The sequence below is a fragment of the Eriocheir sinensis genome, chromosome 27, assembly GCF_024679095.1.
Source record: "Eriocheir sinensis breed Jianghai 21 chromosome 27, ASM2467909v1, whole genome shotgun sequence".
Classification (NCBI taxonomy): Eukaryota; Metazoa; Arthropoda; class Malacostraca; order Decapoda; family Varunidae; genus Eriocheir; species Eriocheir sinensis.
Genome location: NC_066535.1, coordinates 18,095,226 through 18,113,911, shown reverse-complemented (window position 1 = coordinate 18,113,911; position 18,686 = coordinate 18,095,226). Strand labels below are relative to the sequence as shown.

At 47.4% G+C, this 18,686-nt stretch overlaps 1 protein-coding gene across 2 annotated transcripts in view; it reads right to left on the bottom strand.

Annotated features, from left to right (window-relative positions):
* The window catches only part of LOC127004222 (solute carrier family 12 member 8-like), a 63,741-nt gene that overhangs the window by 26,556 nt on the left and 18,499 nt on the right, over nucleotides 1–18,686 (bottom strand). For both annotated transcript variants that reach the window (XM_050871756.1, XM_050871758.1), the window contains exons 2-3: nucleotides 6,277–8,084; nucleotides 2,651–2,831 (exon numbers count right to left, since the gene is read on the bottom strand). In XM_050871756.1, coding sequence (XP_050727713.1) covers nucleotides 2,651–2,831; nucleotides 6,277–6,423 — 328 coding nt within the window. In that variant the 5' untranslated portion in view covers nucleotides 6,424–8,084. The remainder of the gene's footprint in view (nucleotides 1–2,650; nucleotides 2,832–6,276; nucleotides 8,085–18,686) is intronic.

The window sequence follows — 18,686 nt, the reverse complement described above, 5'->3', positions numbered from 1 at the left end:
AAACACACGGAAACCTGGAAAGTCGCGAAACAGAATGCCTGGTGGTTAACTGCGAGGTTTCCCGCTCTAGTGATTTCATCTGCTTGACAGCCACTTCAGTGCCTGCAGAGCTGATCAAAGCATCTCGGTACGTACGTTCGGCTCACTCCTGCGGCAACAAAGGAGCGGTCGATGAAATTTTTAAAGGAGTTGATGGTTTTCACAGTTAATTTTGAAGGAAGGTCGTTTCACTGACGGATGGTTCGGTTTGAGAAAAAAACAAACACACTCCGGTTTTCTTTTTTTCATCATTATTAAACAGAAACATACATGCCTATCACGCCAAGCTTCTTATCTCCTCTTCCTTTAGATCATTTGGATTCGCGCAGTTAGAAGAAGAACGCTTTTCATCGCAAAGAGGCTCATTTTCGAGTCTGCTCATGAAGCGAAGAGATTAACGCCCCTGAGAAAGACAGAGAATGTGAGAGAAAACGCCGAGTCTGTATTTTTCAACACGGCTTTTCTAATGGCGGTGAAGTGTGCAAGAGAAAGGAACGAAGGGGATCGGGATGTTAAGGAATGAGGGGTTGGGGCGATGCGATGCCTCGTCCATTCAGTTCAGCTCTTTCTTGCTCGTCAACCCGTCCCATCTTACCCCTCACAGTTCATCGGTTCGCGCTCTTAAACATTCACTCTCTCCTTCACTCTCTCTCTCTCTCTCTCTCTCTCTCTCTCTCTCTCTCTCTCTCTCTCTCTCTCTCTCTCTCTTTCTCATTCATTCTATTTGGATTTTACTTTCACTCCTTCCTTTTCAGATTCAGTGTGGCAATATTATTTTTCGTTTCTCTCTCTCTCTCTCTCTCTCTCTCTCTCTCTCTCTCTCTCTCTCTCTCCCTGTTTCTCTTAATCTCATTTGAAAACATTGCTCTCTGACCCACTTACGATTCCCTTCAGTTTAATCCACTCATTCACTCACTCACTCACTCACTCACTCACGCAACCACAGCCTCATTTCCTCACTCTGTCCTTCTACACATCCTCAAGCCCTTTCCTCATCTTCCTCTCTTTCCCGTTCTTCCTTTTCTTATTTCTTCCGTCTCCATCTTTACCTCTCCCTCTACGTTCTCTCTTCTTTCCTGTATCCACCCTTGTATTGGTCCTTTCTTCTCCCTTTTCTCTCACTTGCCTTCCATTCCCTCTCTTCACCTCCCTTCTCTCTCTTTTTCCTTCCCATTTCTTCCCTCTCTCATTCATTCCACTCCCTTCCCTCTCCCTTCCCTTCCTCTCCAATCCCCACTCCCTTTCCTTCCCTCTCCCTTTACTTCCATTCCCTTCCCTCTCCTTTTCTTTCACTCCCTTCCCATCTTCTTTTCCTTCCACTCCTTCCCTTTCCCTTTCCTTCCCCTCTTCCTTCCCTTTCCCTTTCCTTCCCCTTTTCCTTCTCCATTTCCTTCCACTCCCTTCCCTCTTCCTCTCCTTCTACTCCCTTCCTTCCCCCTTTCTTTCTTTTCCATTCCCTCCCTTCCCTCTCCCTTTTCTTCCACCCCTCAGCCAGGACCTTTATTGGGCCGCCTGGACAAGGGTTCAGTCAAGGCCTCGCACGCAACTCACATTCAGGCAAAAATATAAAGTTGACAAATTTGACCGCATTTGACAGGCCGTAAGCTGGAGGAAACGAGGGCGGAATAATTTGCTAGAGTGCCTGACCTGACGTGACCTTGCTCGCTCGCTTGCTTGTAACTGGTCATCGTTAATCTCCTGAGTCACTTACTCCATCATAATTTTCTTTAATCTGACCATTCGCTTATTTTCTAACATGGTTCAATCTCACTTACATTTTAGTCGGTTTATTTTTCTTTCGTTTTATTTACTGATTTCTTGTTCTGCTTCCTCTATTTCTCTTACTTCATAATTTTCTTTAATCTGTTCTTTCTTCGCTTATTTTTTTACACGGCTCAATCCCATTTTTTCTTTCTTCCTTCCTTTTTATACATTGACTTCTTTTACCTTTTCTACTTCCCATATTATTGTCGTTTATCTATTTTTTATCTTTTCCTTGTCCTTTCCCCTCTTCCTTTCCACCCATTCTTCTCACCATCCACTCTTTCTCCTACTTTCCCTCTTCTAGCCCCATTCTCTATTCTTTTTCTTTTTCCCTATTCTCTTCTCTCTAACCTTCCCATCCTCCCTCGATCCCTCTTCTTCTTTCCGTCCTCTAGACACTTCCACAAATGTCTGTAGAATCTTGTGCTTTTCTATCTTTCTCTATTTTTCTATTTTTTTTTATCCTCTTCCTTCTAATCTTTCCCTCTTCCCTCCTACCAACTCTTTTCTCCTTCCTAACTCTCTCCTACGTCCCGCCCTCTAGAGTCTTGTATTTCTCTACCATTCTCTATTTTTTTTTACTTTTTACTTTCCTCTTCTCTCTAACCTTCCCATCTTCCCTCCCACTCCTTCTTCTCATCATTCTATCTTTTTCCTATTTCCCGTCATCTAGAATCTTGTACTTCACTACCAATCTCTATTTTTCTACTTTTCCCCATCCTTTAATCTCTAACCTTTTCCTCTTCCATCCCACTCACTCTCACTCACTTCTCACCATCCCAACTTCCTTCTACTTCCCGCCCTCTAGCCACTTCCGCGCCTGTCTGCACCTGTCCATCCTTCTTACCTGAGACCAAGATGACGAGCGCTGCCAAGGGAACGCCGGCCTGACCCACCACCCAGCCGGCGCGCAGGAAGACGATCACGCCCAGCAGGTTGACGAAGCAGGAGGTGAACACGCCGTCCCATGTTCCGAACAACACCCGCTCGCTGACGAAGAAGGTGCTCTTCCACCATGGCACGTCGCCCTGAAGGTGGGGAGAGAAGAACGGGAGGTAGGGTGAGGAGGGAAAGGCTTCGGTGCAAGATCTAGAGAGGTGAGATTGCGAAAAGAGGAAAGGTGAAAAATGAATCCTTGGTAAAACATAAATAGAGAGGAAGCGAAAGGTTTGGAGAACAGATAAACGTTGGAGATAGTCTTATAACGATCAAGAATAAGAAATGTACTTGGGCAGGTCATGTAGTAATGCATATAAGAACTGATAACTGATAGCAGATGGACAACCAAAGCAACTGTAAAATTCAGAGCAGACAGACCCAGGTGCAGAGGATAAATTAGATCATTCGCCGGAGCAGGACTGAGCACGCTGACATCAGACCGAAATAAGTGAAAAACGACGGGAATAACTTTTGCCCCGCCGTGAACTAATGGCGGCTGATAATGGTAATGGTAATGATAATGTGATAGAGCTTTCATTAAACGCGATGGCCTGTCAATCGATGACGCGGGATTACTTGTTCAACGCGGTGTTTGCTAATGCTGGGGAATGACTTGTTATGTGTGTGTGTGTGTGTGTGTGTGTGTGTAAGGTCGTACAGGTGTGTGCATGTGTAAGAAGGTTAACCATCGGTGTTACCAAATTATCGTACTCAAAACATTGTAATTTCTGATCCATAACTTTTGCAAAAAACATCAATATAGAAAAAAATATATAATTAACGAGGATTTCTTCAATGACTATATGCTATAAATGAATATCGCCATCTGTGTGGGTGTGGGAGTATTGGGTTCGAAATCGCCACACACGACACGCTGAGTAAGACAATTTGATAACACTGATAACCACACATGACGCCCTGCCGACCTACTAAGCTCAACCGTACCTTTTTTCGTCGCCTCTCAGACACCTCGGTTCCCTGGCGACGAGGAGTGGCAGGGTGTGGTAGAGGAGGGCCGTGCCGGTATGGGTGTGGGACAAAAGCGCCCCTTCCACCTTTATTGCCGTGTAAAGCCCGCGCTCAATCACCCGCTACGGCGACATTACAGCGAAACGGCCGCGGCGGGGCAACACGGGCGGCGGCGGACCCCTGCGTACCGATGGGGCCGCTGCGTCAACAATGGTATGTGTGTGTTTGTATGGTGAAGGGACTGGAGGATAGGCGAAGGGTAGGTGAAGGGACTGGTGGATAGGGGAAGGGTTGGTGAAGGGACTGGTGGATAGGGGAGGATGGATGAAGGGACTGGTGGATAGGGGAAGGGTTGCTTAAGGGACTGGTGGAGAGGGGAAGGGTGGGTGAAGGGACCGGGGGATAGGAGAAGGGTGGGTGAAGAGACTGGTGGATAGGGGATGGGTTAGTGAAGGGATTGATAAGAAAAGTGAGGGAGAGAGTGAGTGAGTGAGTGAGTGAGTGTGCGTGTGCGTGTGTGTGTGTGTGTGTGTGCGTGTGTGGACGGGCCGCGCGTATCTAGTGTTTGTCTCCGCTCTTTATCTTTTTATATTTTGGCTCCGAAAAAGAAAAGAGGTTCCGTTTTTCTTTTCGTGCTGCAACTTTTCGAGCTTCAAGGCGAACGTTTTTCCTAAAGTTACTGACGGACAAAGGGAGGGAGGGAAGCTGTGAGTGAGTGTGTGAGTGAGGGAAGGAGGATGGATAGAAGGTGTGAAGGAAGGAGGAAGGGAGAGCTGAAATTTGTGAGTGAGTGAGTGAGTGAGGGAGGGAGGGAAGGAAAATGATGAAAGGTATGAAGGAGGGAGGAAGGGAGAGTGAGTGAGTGAGTGAGTGAGAGGGAGGGAAGGGAGAGAGGGAGAGAGGGAGGGAGGGAAGGAAGGAGGGACAGTATGAAGTTCAAGTCTAAGCCTCCCCATATCTCCTCCTTTATGCGGTGACAGATGGCGGTCGTGTCTGTGTGTTACTGGCGTTACGTGGGTCACAATAAGATAGCGACCACTGAATAATGTAGGATATATTGAATAACACAGAGGGGTCACGGAAGGGAAGGGGAGCTTAAAGGAAGGGAGCGAAGAAGAGACGGGAAAGGGAGGTATAGAGCTAGCTAGAGACCTTCACAGCACTTCCCTCTACTTGGTATTGAGTTATCTATTCGTGATGAGGCCGCGATGTTGTGAGAGGTTGGGTTAGGCTGAGAGAAAGGACGATGAGGAGGAGGAAAAGGAGGGAAAGAAGAATGAAAAAGTGAAGAAAAGTAAAAAGAAGAGTAAGGACAGTGGAGGGAAAGAGGAATAGTGAAGAGTGAGAAGGAGGAAGAGGAGGAGAGAAAGAGGAAGAGTGAAGAAAGTCAGGTTACGAGAAAGGACGGTGGGAAGGAGGAAGAGGAGGAGGGAAAGAGAAGAGTGAAGAAGAGTGAGAAGAAGGGATAAGAGAAAGGACGGTGAGGGGAGGAAGACGGAGAAAGGGACAAAGAGGGCTGAGTGGCTGTGTGGATAGCGTGACGGCGCCCCGGGGACCAGGACGCGGAAACGTAAAATAAATAAAAAAGAAATAACGCCGTCTGTCGCTGTGGAAAACAAGTACTGGTCTGGATGGGGGTCGCGCGTGGAGCCTCGTCGTCTCCGTGTCTCGTCTGCGGAGCTCAGCAGAAGTGATTTGTCTTGGGTGTCAGACGGCGGAGACGGACGGAGAGGAAACAAACACCGCGCACTGAGATAAAACCGCGGGTAAGAGAGACAGAGAAGGAGAGAGAGAAAAAAACTTGGGTGTCATTATTTACACAAACTCCACGGCAAACCTTTCTCCAGTTTGCCTCGCCGCCTTCACCTCACCCGGGACCAAATATCTTCCCTCCCTCCTCCCTCCGCCCCACCGAGTCCTCTTCCCCGCCCCCCTCTTTCTCCCTGCTCTGCAAATAGGTCCATTCTCCTTATCCCCGAGCCCCCGCCTTTCTTCCTCCTCTCCTCAGTCACGCTATCCAATTCCTCTTACGTTCGCTCCTCGCCCAAGCCATCCACTCTTCCCTCTTTTCCTCCGAGGCTATCTACATCGTTCCTCTTATTTCTTTTCTTCGCCTAAACCCCGAAATTATTCACTCAGCCTTTCACTCTCTTTCGTCAGAACACTCTCTCTCCCTCCCCCTCCTCTCCTCCGTCAGAATACCCTCCCTCCTTCCTCTCCTTACCTACCCTCTGTTACACCGCCCTTCCTCTCCTCCCCTCCCCTACCCTCTTCTGTTACACCCCTCTTCCTCCACCCTTCCGTCACATCTCCCTTCCTCCCCTGCCTTTCTCCATTAGACCTCCCTCCCTCCCCCTTTCTTTCCTACGTCAGACCTCCTTTCCTTTCCTTCTTTTCTCCATCAGATCTCCCTCCTTTCCTTCTTTCCTTCATCAGACCTCCTTCCCTTTTTCCCCTCCCTTCCTACGTCAGACATCCCTCTCTTACCTTCTCTTCTCCGTCAGACCTCCCTCTCTCTTTCCCTTCCTTCCCTCCCATCCTCCCTCAAAACAATCCATTACTCACTTTCTCCTCCGCGAAGAGCTCAGCGTCCTGTCCCCCGTAGTAGCCCTCTTCCAGCGCCGGGTCCTTCAGGCGGGTTGTCTCCGAGGCTTCTCTCTCTGCGTCCGAGGCCAGGCCGAAGCGACCCCAGTCAACTCGCTTGCTGGCCATGGTGCGCGGTGGGTTGGGTCGAGCCGGGGCGGGGTACGGAGGGCAAGGGAAGGGTGGGGTCGGATCGGCGGTGAATTCAGGTGAGAGCGAACTTTTGAAGACTGCGGTATAAGCTGAAGGGGAGCATCCACGAGGAACAGCTGCGAGGTGAGTTTGATTTAGCTTTTATTTCCTCGCTTGTTTGCTGCTCTGTAACGTGTGTTTGTGTGTGTGTTTATTATTGTGCAGATGCTCGCAAAAAATAAGTCTCTAGTTTTGATGATATGTTTTCTTTTCTTTACATTTGTCAACGTAATTTTCGTTCTGAATATGTTGCTTTTATCTTCTTTCAACAACGTGCGACTTAAAAAGAATATTTCACACTTTTCTATTATATTCTTTCAATTCTTTCTATTCTTTTCTATTCTTCTATTTTGTTCTTGAGTAGTTGTTGTTTTCGGTGCACTTAATAACGTTTTTTCTTTCACTGGCGCATCTGTTTATTATCTTCTTTTAACACACGTGGATTACTGCGACTTTGACAAACGTTTCCAACTTTTATTTACTTCCTTGTTTTCTTCAGCGACCGCGGAACAAAACTTGACTTGTAATTTTCCTCCGTAGGGACATGCTGAGCCGCTTTGTACGCAGGCGACGCGCGGGGAGGGGAAGGTGAACACTGGGGCGGGTGGAATGGTGGGAAGGAGAAGACGGAGGGGAAGGAGAGGGAAGGGAGGCTGCACGGGCTAAAGACAAAGGGGAAAAAAAACTAGAGACGTTGTTGTTGGCTACGTGCTACTTTTCCTTATTAAAATGTCCCCCAGAATCGACTTGAGTAAGTGCTGCTGCCCCTTCACGCGACGCCCAGCCCCTCCGCGTGTTTGTGTGTGTGCCGCCACCAGTCCGCGTCAGACCCACGGCCGCAGCTCTCGTCAATAGTTCACTGGACGCTGCCACAACGAGATGAAAAAAGCTGGCATGTTTTCAGAGGTGGTGTGCAGTCTCGCGCCGTCAGCCTGGGTGTTTGTTTGTCAGTCTTTATTTTATTTGAAAAGTCTGCGGCAATCACGCACGCATTTTCAACCACTCGAAAACTTTGTGGTGTTTATGTATTAGTGAGCGGCAGCGAGGAAGGAGAGTTGGTGTGGGCCGGTCAGCAGCGTCCCCACCGTCAGTCCGGGTGTTGGTCTGTTTGAGTTTATATTTTACAGGAGAAGTCAGCGGCAATCACGCAAACATTTTCAGTCGTTCGGAAACTTTTTAAACCTGGTATTTGTATGTTAATGAGCAACAGCAAGCACGGAGAGCCTGCGTGGCCCCTTCGGCAGGGTCTCCGCCGCCCATGGTCCAAGCGGCGAGGCTCAGCGCTCCGCCCGGCCAAGCGTCACGAGTCAAGGCCACCAGAGGAAGCGTCGAGTGCGGCGGTAAATCACTTCAAGTAGGTCGTTTCGTGACCTGAGCCTTCGCCATCAATTGTTTTGTGTAGTTGTTGTTGCTGTTGCTGCTGCTTCTGATGTTGTTGTTGTTGTTGTTGTTGTTGTTGCTGCTGCACTCTCCACACTGACAGGGGACGAAGCCTCTCACTCGGTTCGGAGCTTCCAGTTTTGCTCCATCGTTGACATTCCGAGAGGTCGTTTGTTCTGTTGGCTGCTAGAGCGTGGGCCCCGACTCTCCCAGCCAGTCTGAAACGAAAAATGTATTTGAGTGGACGACTTTACGAGGTGACCGATCCCTGCCACGACCCAAATAGCCGTCTATTTTCCTGCCTGCATTATTTATTTTCATTATTTAGTTTAACATCTCCACAAAAAGGTATTATTCATAAGTACGTTTTTTCATAATCACCTGACAGACAATGTTTTCGTGAATTCAGTGATGTAGAGTGAATGCTCGCTTAAGAGAGTCAGCGGGTAGAGAACTGACAAAAAAGTTAAGACAGTTATGCATGGCGTGGCGCAGGAGGTTTCGAGGCAGCCAGCAAGCATAGTCCAAGAATGGAAACCTAACAACCTGCGTCTATCCTTCACAGTGGGATGGGCCCACTGTGGATGTACAGGACTCCACACAATATATTGCAAGAAGTTTCACAAAAGCATGAGGCACCCCTGATGTTGAAGGGTTAATTCTTCTCAACAATAATGAACACTTCTCAAAAACCATGATATTCCATTCAGTCAGGAAGAGAACAATTAAGTAATAATATCATGACAATGTATTCCCTTTTATGGAGACGCTGTGAAGAGCGTTTCTCTGGGGAAACATTTATCGGCCACAAGCTGCAGCAACCCGCTCGCCCGCCCATGGGATGAGCAGAGCACCGCTGCGGCTCCGAGTGAGCGGAATTCATCATCATTAACTTTACGTTTGTAGCGGCGACACACGATTAGGCAAGACAGTTTCATCAGTGCAGCATCCACTTCGGCTCACTACAATTAGGCTGATCGAGCGTTCAAGCAGTGTTGGTAAGCTTCAGTGTCTCGGGGAGACTCCGTGTGTCAGCGAGCAAAGATGCGGAACCCAGGTTTGTCTGGCGCAACAACCGAAGAAAACTTAAGTGGTCGCCCCCGACGAGTGTCCCCACGGCCTGCTGCCGCGTGAACTGGCTGTCTCGTTTGTCTCCTGTTTCTTTTTTTTCATTTGCCTCCTCCAGACCCTTGGCCCGGAAATAAAAATGAAACATTTCAATTTCAGAGTTTACGTTTTAGGAGGAGACCTTGTTCCTCCTGGTAATGGGCAACTTAATGACATTGTTGGGTTGCAAATGACCTTCGTGACGAAGTTCCTCTCCCAGAGTGGCGCCGGCAATGTAGGTTACTACCTGCCAATACGAAGTTACTCTTAGCAATTGACGATTTTCGAACAGACATTCTTCCCGCCGCATTTGGAAGACGAGGGCTGCGCCAGCCCAGACGCCGCCAAGCGAGCTTTGTTTCGTGCCTCCCTCCTGGTAGGGGAGGCGATGTGGTGCGGGGTTAAGGCGGGGAGGGAACGGAGAAAACTTGAATGTTGAACACAGTATAAGAGGCGAGCAGTTGCCTCAATCATTCAAGAAGAACCTCACGACTCCCGCAACGAAACAAAAAAATATCCAATGAAGCTAGTTTTTCCGGTGTGTCGCGTGTCACTTGTGATGCCCGGCGAGTCAGCGTCCGGTGATGCTCCTCGTTTACGATTTCAGGAAGGAAATGACGCTGAGGAAGAATAAAATGTACCTCGACCTTTGCACTTCCGCTGCCTCCAAAGGAGATAATAATAGGCGTTTTTAGGCGAGCAGGTGCCCAGTCGCGAGCACCGGTGACAGGAAGCCATTAAGTGTAATGAAAGGCGCTCAGCCTCCTCCCTGCAGGCCTGCACCGACCTGAGTGTGGGCGGTGGGTTTTCTTCTGTGCTGCGTTGTTTACACAATCCATTTGACGTGAACGTTTTAAAATTCACTGACGCGCCCAACACACAGACAAACAAGTACATGAAGGCCCAGCCCGCGGCGTGCAACAGGCTGTTCAGTATTGAATGGCCGCTCGTCCTGCCGGGGCCGCTCAGGGCCGCTCGATTCCGGGTGCAGGAGCGTGTTCGTGTGCCGGACGCGCCTGGCGCTGAGGACATGCTGACGCAAAGGAAAAATCCACCTCGATGGAGTATGCAGAAGGGTACCCTCGTGCCTGGACCGTGACTCTCCACCGTGAGGAAAGCTCGCCGCCCTCACCTAGAGAAGGGGCTGGGGATGGGGTAGAGGATGGTACGAGTACGAGAGCCTCCGGGGTGACCCAGCACGTCCAGGGCACCACTTTGGACCTAACTAGCTGGAAGGGCGTTGCAGGGCAATGGCGCGTCACGGTCGGCCGGTGCAGCAGCGCCCGGGATGTCTGTATTATGTGACTGACGAATGTTAGTTTGTTTGCTCTTGCATGACGCAATTCAGAGCACTGAGCGGCGTGCTAACTCTTCCGTTGCGCCCCTTACTTGATGCTGCGAGGTGGAAACATTTCACGACTCTAATGTTCGCATGACATCTGCAAAATTCAATTCGGGCTTTGACTAATGAATTCTGGGACCACACCTGCTTCGCCCGTCGTCACCGAGGCTGAGACGAAGCGAGGCGAGGAGATGAAATAATTAATAACGTCCCAGGGCTAAGAAGCGCCTCCTGTAGTCGTGATGGCGGGGCTCCCATATGCTGCTCCTCACAAATTTCCCGAAGCACCGAGACTCGACACGCTCAGCCGCAAACAACAAGACCTCACGCCAAGGCCAGTCCCGACCCCCCTCAACACACGAGGCATAAGAGGCGCCACCCACCAGCCGCTCCTCCCTCCCACACATCGGGATGGAGGTCAAGAGGGAAGCTTCTTGGTATTTCTAGTGTCGTGGGTGGACGTGCTGGAGCCTCCGCGCTGTCTCCCGTCCTGCTCCTGACACAAAGCCACGAAAACAAGGAAGTAATTTGAAACCATTTCGCTCCGAAGGAAGAAAAGAAATGGCACCACCACCTGGGTCGAACACGACGGCCTTCCCACACCCCCTTCCCCCCTCACCCCCACACAGGCCTTCCTTAGCAGCTGTGACCTCCTTTTTTCGTTCTTTTTCCGCCCCCCCCCCCCTTAAACACACCCTTCCTCACGACTTGTTCCCGTGACATGACCCCGTGGCACATCTCGCGACGCCCCGGGAGGAAATACGACGTGCGGAAGAATTTAATTATGCAAGGAGGTGACGGCTGAAAAATTCAATATGCATCCCTCACTTCGTCCAACAGAGAGGGGGGGGATGGGGGGAAGGGGGAGGGAGGGGGGGACAACATGCAAAGGAAGAATAGTTGTGCTTGTTGCAGGGAAGGAGGAAAAAAAAAACAAGAGATGGAGGGTGGAAGGGAGGAAGGGCCCAAGGGAAGGGAGTGATGGGAGGAGGAGGGGAATGAAAGGAAGGGATTAATGTGAGAAAGGAACTGAATGGAAGAGACTGATGGGAAGGAACTGAAGGGCAGGGACTGATGGGAAGGGATTGAAGGAAAGGGACTGAAGGGAAGGGACTGAAGGGAAGGGACTGAAAGGGAAGAAACTGAAAGGAAGGAACTGAAGGGAAAGGAACTGATGTGAAGGGATTGAAGGAAAGGGACTGAAGGGAAGGGACTGAAGGGAAGGAACTACAGGGAAGGGACTGATGGAAAGGGACTGAAGGGTAGGAACTGCAGGGAAGGGACTGAAGGAAAGGGACTGATGGGAAGGGACTGAAGGAAAGGGACTGATGGGAAGGGACTAATGTGAGAAAGGAACTGATGGGAAGGGACTGATGAAAAGGGCATCAGGGAAGGAACTGAAGGGCAGGAAATGAAGGACAGGAACTAAAGGGAAGGGACTGAAGGGCAGGAGCTGAAGGGAAGAAACTGAAGGGCAGGAACTGAAGGGAAAGGAGCTGATGGGAAGGGACTGAAAGGGAAGGGACAGAAGGGAACTGGGAGGAGCACATTGTAAAAAGGAGTAATCGAAATTATAAATATGCCAGAGCATCGCCACTTAATTAACCTGGGCGTGCGATTCATCTTAGGGCAGACGACAGACAATTAATGGAGAGTGGGAACAGTTGAGGGAAAAATCATATTGTCATGGAGGTAAGTCCGTGTTAACTGCCTTGTTGCTGAGGTAATATGGCCAAAACGGAAACTTAAGCTTTTATCAGGGAATATCAGTGAGGTGAATACAAGGAGGTGAATACAAGGGAAGGGTGTGAATAGAGAGAGGGGCTGTCGACGCGGTGAGTACAGGGAGAGATGTCGAGGTTATAAATAGAAAGTTACCTGCTAAATAGATGCTGTGGGAAGAATACTAGAGGAGATATCGGGAAGGATGTCTGGGTGAGGGGAGATGTGAATGGAAAGAAGGGCTATCAGAGGGAAGATGCTGTGAGATGAGTACAAGGGGACATGTCGAGGAGGTTAAAAATGGGAGTACCTGGTAGAGATGCTGTGCGGAGAATACTATGGGAGATGATTGTTGTGGAGGATGCCTGGGTGAAGGGAGATGTGAATGGAAAGAAGGGCTATCAGAGGGAAGATGCTGTGAGGTGAGTACAAGGGGACATGTCGAGGAGGTTAAAAATAGGAGTACCTGGTAGAGATGCTGTGCGGAGAATACTATGGGAGATGATTGTTGTGGAGGATGCCTGGGTGAAGGGAGATGTGAATGGAAAGAAGGGCTATCAGAGGGAAGATGCTGTGAGGTGAGTACAAGGACATGTCGAGGAGGTTAAAAATAGGAGTACCTGGTAGAGATGCTGTGCGGAGAATACTATGGGAGATGATTGTTGTGGAGGATGCCTGGGTGAAGGGAGATGTGAATGGAGAAAAGGGCTGTCAGAGGGAAGCTGCTGTGAGGTGAGTACAAGGACAGATGTCGAGGTTATAAATAGGAGTACCTGTTAGAGAGATGCTGTGCGGAGAATACTATGGGAGATGATTGTTGTGGAGGATGCCTGGGCGAAAGGAGATGTGAATGGAGAAAAGGGCTGTCAGGGAAGCTGCTGTGAGGTGAGTACAAGGAGAGATGTCGAGGTTATAAATTGGAGTACCTGTTAGAGAGACGCTGGAGAAAAATAACAGGGAAGATGTCGAGGAGGATGCATGGGTGGGTGGGAAGGGCAGAAAACAGAGGTTATAAATAGAAAGAGTACCTGGTAGGGAGATACTGAGAGAATGCTATATAGGGGAGTTGTCAGGGAGGATGCGTGGGTGGCTGGAAAGGGCAGAATAGAGAGCTTATATATAGAAAGAAGACCTGGTAGAGACATGCTGAGGGAATAGGATACAGAGGAGATGGTGGGGAGCTTGCGTGGGTGGGTGGCTGGAAAGGACAAAATAGAGAGAGGTTAGCCTTCAGATCCAGCGCCTCTGACAAACAGCCTTCAAAATAGGGCAACGTTGGACTTCCTCATAACCTTTCCTAGGGGCTATTTTCGTCCAGCGCTCCCTTACTTAACGATTTCCGACCGCAGTTTATACAAGAGCAATCGAAAGTACTTATTTAACCCCAACGAGCTGTAAGTGACTGATACTAACCCCAAAAAAGTATATAATTAACAAGCTATTGTCTTCATGTTATCACGATATTAAGTTATTTTCAGTTAGTTAGTTAGTTAGTTAATCAAGTGGTCAGTCAGCCAGTCAATTAGTTAGCTAGATAGTTACTTAGTTAGTCAGTTAGTTAGTCAATCAGCCAGTCAGTCAGTCAGTCAGTCAGTTAGTTAGTCAGTTAGTTAGTTAGTTTATTTAGCAGCAGGATCGGGAAGAACGTTGAAATTATAATACTAATCCATTTCCTAAGGCTATATAATTTTCTATGACAAATTTTCTGGGTGGACTATATATAGGACGTCAGGTATATACGATTTGAGTAGGAGTTATAGGAACGAAGCTGATGTCATCTAGTATGCATTATTTTCTCAGGGTCGGTGGAATGAACTACAGGAGACATCAGGGAGCATGCGCGGTGGGCTGAACAGAGACGGGAAGGATCTGTAAGAGGAAACACATCAGGGAGTTGTTAAAGACATAAAAACTGCTGGAAGACAAGGGGAGACATGTGAACGAAAACACGTAGGCGGCACACACACACACACACACACACACACACACACACACACACACACACACACACAGAGCGAAAGAGAGAGGGGACCGGATACCAGCCCTGAGACAGCCCATCCATCCATCGTGAGGCGGAGAGATGATCACGGGAGGGTAGGACACTTAGCAGGGGGAGGGGAAGGTGAGGGGAGAGGCGGCGTGATTAGAGCTCTGAGGGGAACAAATAGAAGCCGGGGTTGTTTGAGGGGAAACCACCAGCTGCTGAGGAGAGGTGAGGAGAGGTGAGGAATGGTGAAGAAGGAGGTAAGGTGAAGGGAAGACAGAGGAGGAGGACGGAGGAGGGTTGTGAGGAAGGACTGGAAACGAGGTATGAGAAGGGAGTACGGAGATAGATAGATAGATAGAAGGAAGGGGAAGGAAGAAGAGGGTAATTTTAGAAGAGAGAACATGTGAGGGAAGGGAATAGGATAGAGGAGAGGTAAGAGGAGGGGGAGGGAGATGGGCTACACGGGGGAGGAAGGAAGGAACTGAAGATGAGGGGAGGGGAAGAGAAAGAAGGGGAAGGGGACGCAAGGGAAATGAAGAAGAGGAGGAGGAGGGAGAAAGGGAGTTACGGCGAAGAGAGGGAACTGGAGGTAAGGGACAGGAAGAGGAAGAGGGAAAGAGGTGAGGTCTGCGGGAACGACTCGGGGACAGACAGGAGGCGACGACCACGCGACCAGCGACAGTTTCAGCAGGTAAGAGTTGAGTTCGTTCCTATTTTGGTCGTATTTTTACCGGCGCTGAGGACACACGCTGGTCGTTCTGCTCTCTTATAGTGGGAGTCGTTGTCGTTGTTATTGTTGTTGTTAGTGATGGTGTTTTTGTTGTTTTTGTTGTATTAATCTTTTATCAATATTCTTCGTGTTTTCCGTGTACGAGTAGCGGGCTTTGTTATATTTTTGTTTACTTTCTTTTGTGCCCCTGAGCTGTCTCTTGACATATATATAATAACCTAAGTACTACGCAAAGTTACTATCCCTGTCAAGCAATATAATTCGTGAAACATGATAACAACCTATACTTTCATTCATTTATTCTGTGATCTATATTATACGATGTAAGGATTTTCAGGTTTAAACATCCCTGGGACCAGCATCACGGTCAGGGAAATTACATAACCTAAGTACTACGCAAATTTACTATCCCTGTCAAGCAATATAATTCGTGAAACATGATAACAACCTATACTTTCATTCATGTATTCTGTGATCTATATTATACGATGTAAGGATTTTCAGGTTTAAACATCCCTGGGACTAGCATCACGGTCAGGGGAATTACATAACCTAAGTACTACGCAAAGTTATTATCCCTGTCAAGCAATATAATTCGTGAAACATGATAACAACCTATACTTTCATTCATGTATTCTGTGATCTATATTATACGATGGAAGGATTTTCAGAAACGATCGATTGCTTAAATGGTACTACTTAAACTTCTTAGTCGATGATTTATATTCTTTTCCTCAGGTGAGTATGAAGACATGTCTGTAAGCAAATCGGATAACTCTTTTCTGCGGCGTGTGTGGGACTCTCTTTCCATTTTGTTTTGTCCTTTATTATGGAGCAAAGGCGGCAGATCAAGGGTAAAATGGAGGGGAAAAAATCTGCAACACGCCGCTCCCAGACAGAGGACAGAAGAGGGTCAAAACAGAACCATTTTAGAGTGTAGAGGTGCCTTCAGACTCTCCTCTCCCTCTCCCTAACTGAACATGATAACGAAATATATGACTACATGCTATTAATTTTTTTCCTTATAGCATTAATTTATAACGTTAAAGAGCTGCAGGCGGAGTGAAGGCCTCCTCCCCTTTAAAGGTAAGCTCTTTACCAGACTATTGCGTAAATAAATTAACATACAGCTTCGTGTAGATATACTGTTTTATTTAATGCACGGACGTTTATATTGAAAGTGTTTCCGATCACTCTCTGATTTACTCACCGATCCATCCGTTACGTGTGGTCATAAATCTTGCGTTATTATTTATTTATTATACAGAGAGGGAGACAGCTAAAGGGCAATAAAACAAAGCAAGCAACAAAAAAGCATGCTAGGTGTTGCTCCGATAAAAGGAAACAGAATATGAGGCCAAAGGAAAGGTCAGTGGAATATGAATATCTAATTTTATTGTTTCCTTCGACCCGTGAGACTTATCTGGGATTTGCAAAGACAACGCCCAGGTCCTTCATTTACTTATTAACACACCTTTTAGTTATTTACTGTGTCCTCTCACTCTGTACATATCCTACATATCCTTATAACCTTCTCTTTTCAGTCATCATTTTATATTTCCATCTCTACGTCAACCTCTCTCTCCGTATTGTCTCCAGTTACCTAAGCTTCGTGTGCCTTTCATTCCTCTCCCTATTCCTATTTCTCTAAGCTTCACCTCCTTCTCATTCTGTACATATCCTCCTAACCTTCACTTTTCAATCAACATTTTATATACCTCCTTCTCATTCTGTACATATCCTCCTAACCTTCACTTTTCAATCAACATTTTATATCTCCATCTCTACGTCAACCTCTCTCCGTATTGTCTCCAGTTACCTAAGCTTCGTCTGCCTTTCATTCCTCTCCCTAATCAAATTTTTCTCAGCATCGACAGAGGAGAGGAGGGACAGGGAATAAACTAACAGATAGGCAGACACAAACGGCCGCCAGGGGTCTCTTCAAATCACGATATCGCAAAGACACGCCAGCATAGGAGTTAAATGTTATCCTTGTGTGTGTGTGTGTGTGTGTGTGTGTGTGTGTGTGTGTGTGTGTGAGAGAGAGAGAGAGAGAGAGAGAGAGAGAGAGAGAGAGAGAGAGAGAGAGAGAGAGAGAGAGAGAGAGAGAGAGAGAGAGAGAGAGAGAGAGAGAGAGTTATGATTTACTGTCAATATATTTCCAGTTTCATAAATACTGGGTGGAAGAATGTATGAATATGCATGTGTGTATGTATGTATGTATGTATGTATGTCCGTATATATGTATGCATGTATATGTGTGTGTGTAAATTTAGTTACGAACGTAGGCAGTTATGACTTCATATTTTAATTAGTTCACGACTGACTGGATTAAAAACACAAATGGCTTATCGCATGGCTGACCGGCTGACTAAATAAATGAACGAACAAATGAGTGACGCAATGCTCGATAAATGACCCAAGAATTAAATCATCTAAGCATGTTTACGGATGTGTTTATTTTATTCATTTAGCTTTGATTTTTTTATACTTATTTTTTCTCGTTTATATACCAAGTTCCGGATGGAGGAAGAAAACAAATCTGTATGTTTGTATGTATCTCTCTGAATCGTACCTTCTACAATAATAATTTCCCCTCGTTGCCTGTATATACCAAGTTGCTGAGAGGAAGTGTTCACAGGTCCTTCAGCAGTAGTCCTACAATCCAGTGCCTGGTCCCCATATCTCCTTCAGAAACAGGTCATTATAATCTATTGGGGTGGCGTAGGACAGGTTTGTTTTAATCCTAGCTTCCTTAAAACATAGATTTCGTTTGACGTCCTACAATCCTGCCGCATCCTGTATTTCTTCCGCGTCCTGTGCTTCCTTCAAACACGAGATAACAACATTTATCTAAGGGGGGGGGGGGGGAATTGGTCAGTTTTTAGTTACAACGTCCTTACAACAGATCCTTCAATAAGTCCTACCATCCTGCCAAATCCTTCAGTACCTCCGCGTCCTGTCCATCCTACAAAAACGGTTCATTAGCATCCCTCAGAGTGGCAAAGGACTCGTCTCTCTTTGTCCTTGCGTCCTCTAAACAAGAGATATATACGACAATTTTTTAAGTCTTGGATAGTGGAATTCCCAAATCTTCCAATTAAAATTCTCTCTCTCTCTCTCTCTTACTGTGTTTTGTCAGGGAACGTGGAGGGTTTGTGTGTCCGCCGTGGGGGGTCTCTCTCTCTCTCTCTCTCTCTCTCTCTCTCTCTCTCTCTCTCTCTCTCTCTCTCTCTCTTCATTGCCCTGAGGGAGAGAGGGAGAGCAACACAAGTAGAGAGAACAGGAAGATATAAAGAGGTAATGAGGACATAGAGGAGGAGGAGGAGGAGGAGGAGGAGGAAGAAGAGGAGGAGGAGGAGGAGGAGGAGGAGGAGGAGGAGGAGGTCGCGGAAATGGGCGTGGTAGAATTATTAAAAGGTAGGAAAAAAGGAAAATGAGAAGGGTAAATATTAATATGCATGTGAGGCTGTGTAAATATGAGAGAGAGAGAGAGAGAGAGAGAGAGAGAGAGAGAGAGAGAGAGAGAGAGAGAGAGAGAGAGAGAGAGAGAGAGAGAGAGAGAGAGAGAGAGAGAGAGAGAGAGAATAAAAAAGAAGACGAAGGAGGATAATAATAATGATAATAACAATAACAATAAGAATAAGAATATAAATGAAAAAAGAAGAAAAAGAAGAAAAAAGGAAAGAAAAAAAAAACAAGAAAAAAAAGTAAAAAAAAGAACGAAATAAAAAATAAAAGAGAGGAAACAGGAATGAAAAAGAGGAAAGGATTTGAAGTCGGATTTTGAAGTGATGGGCGCAGGAAGAAAAATCTCTCGCACATTCCGCCAATAGATGTCGCCAGCGCGGGGGCGGTGGGGAAGGAGGGTTGCCAGCGAGGCGTTTATTGGACCCAGGCTGAGCGGGGTGTCCTGGCAGAATCACGTCATC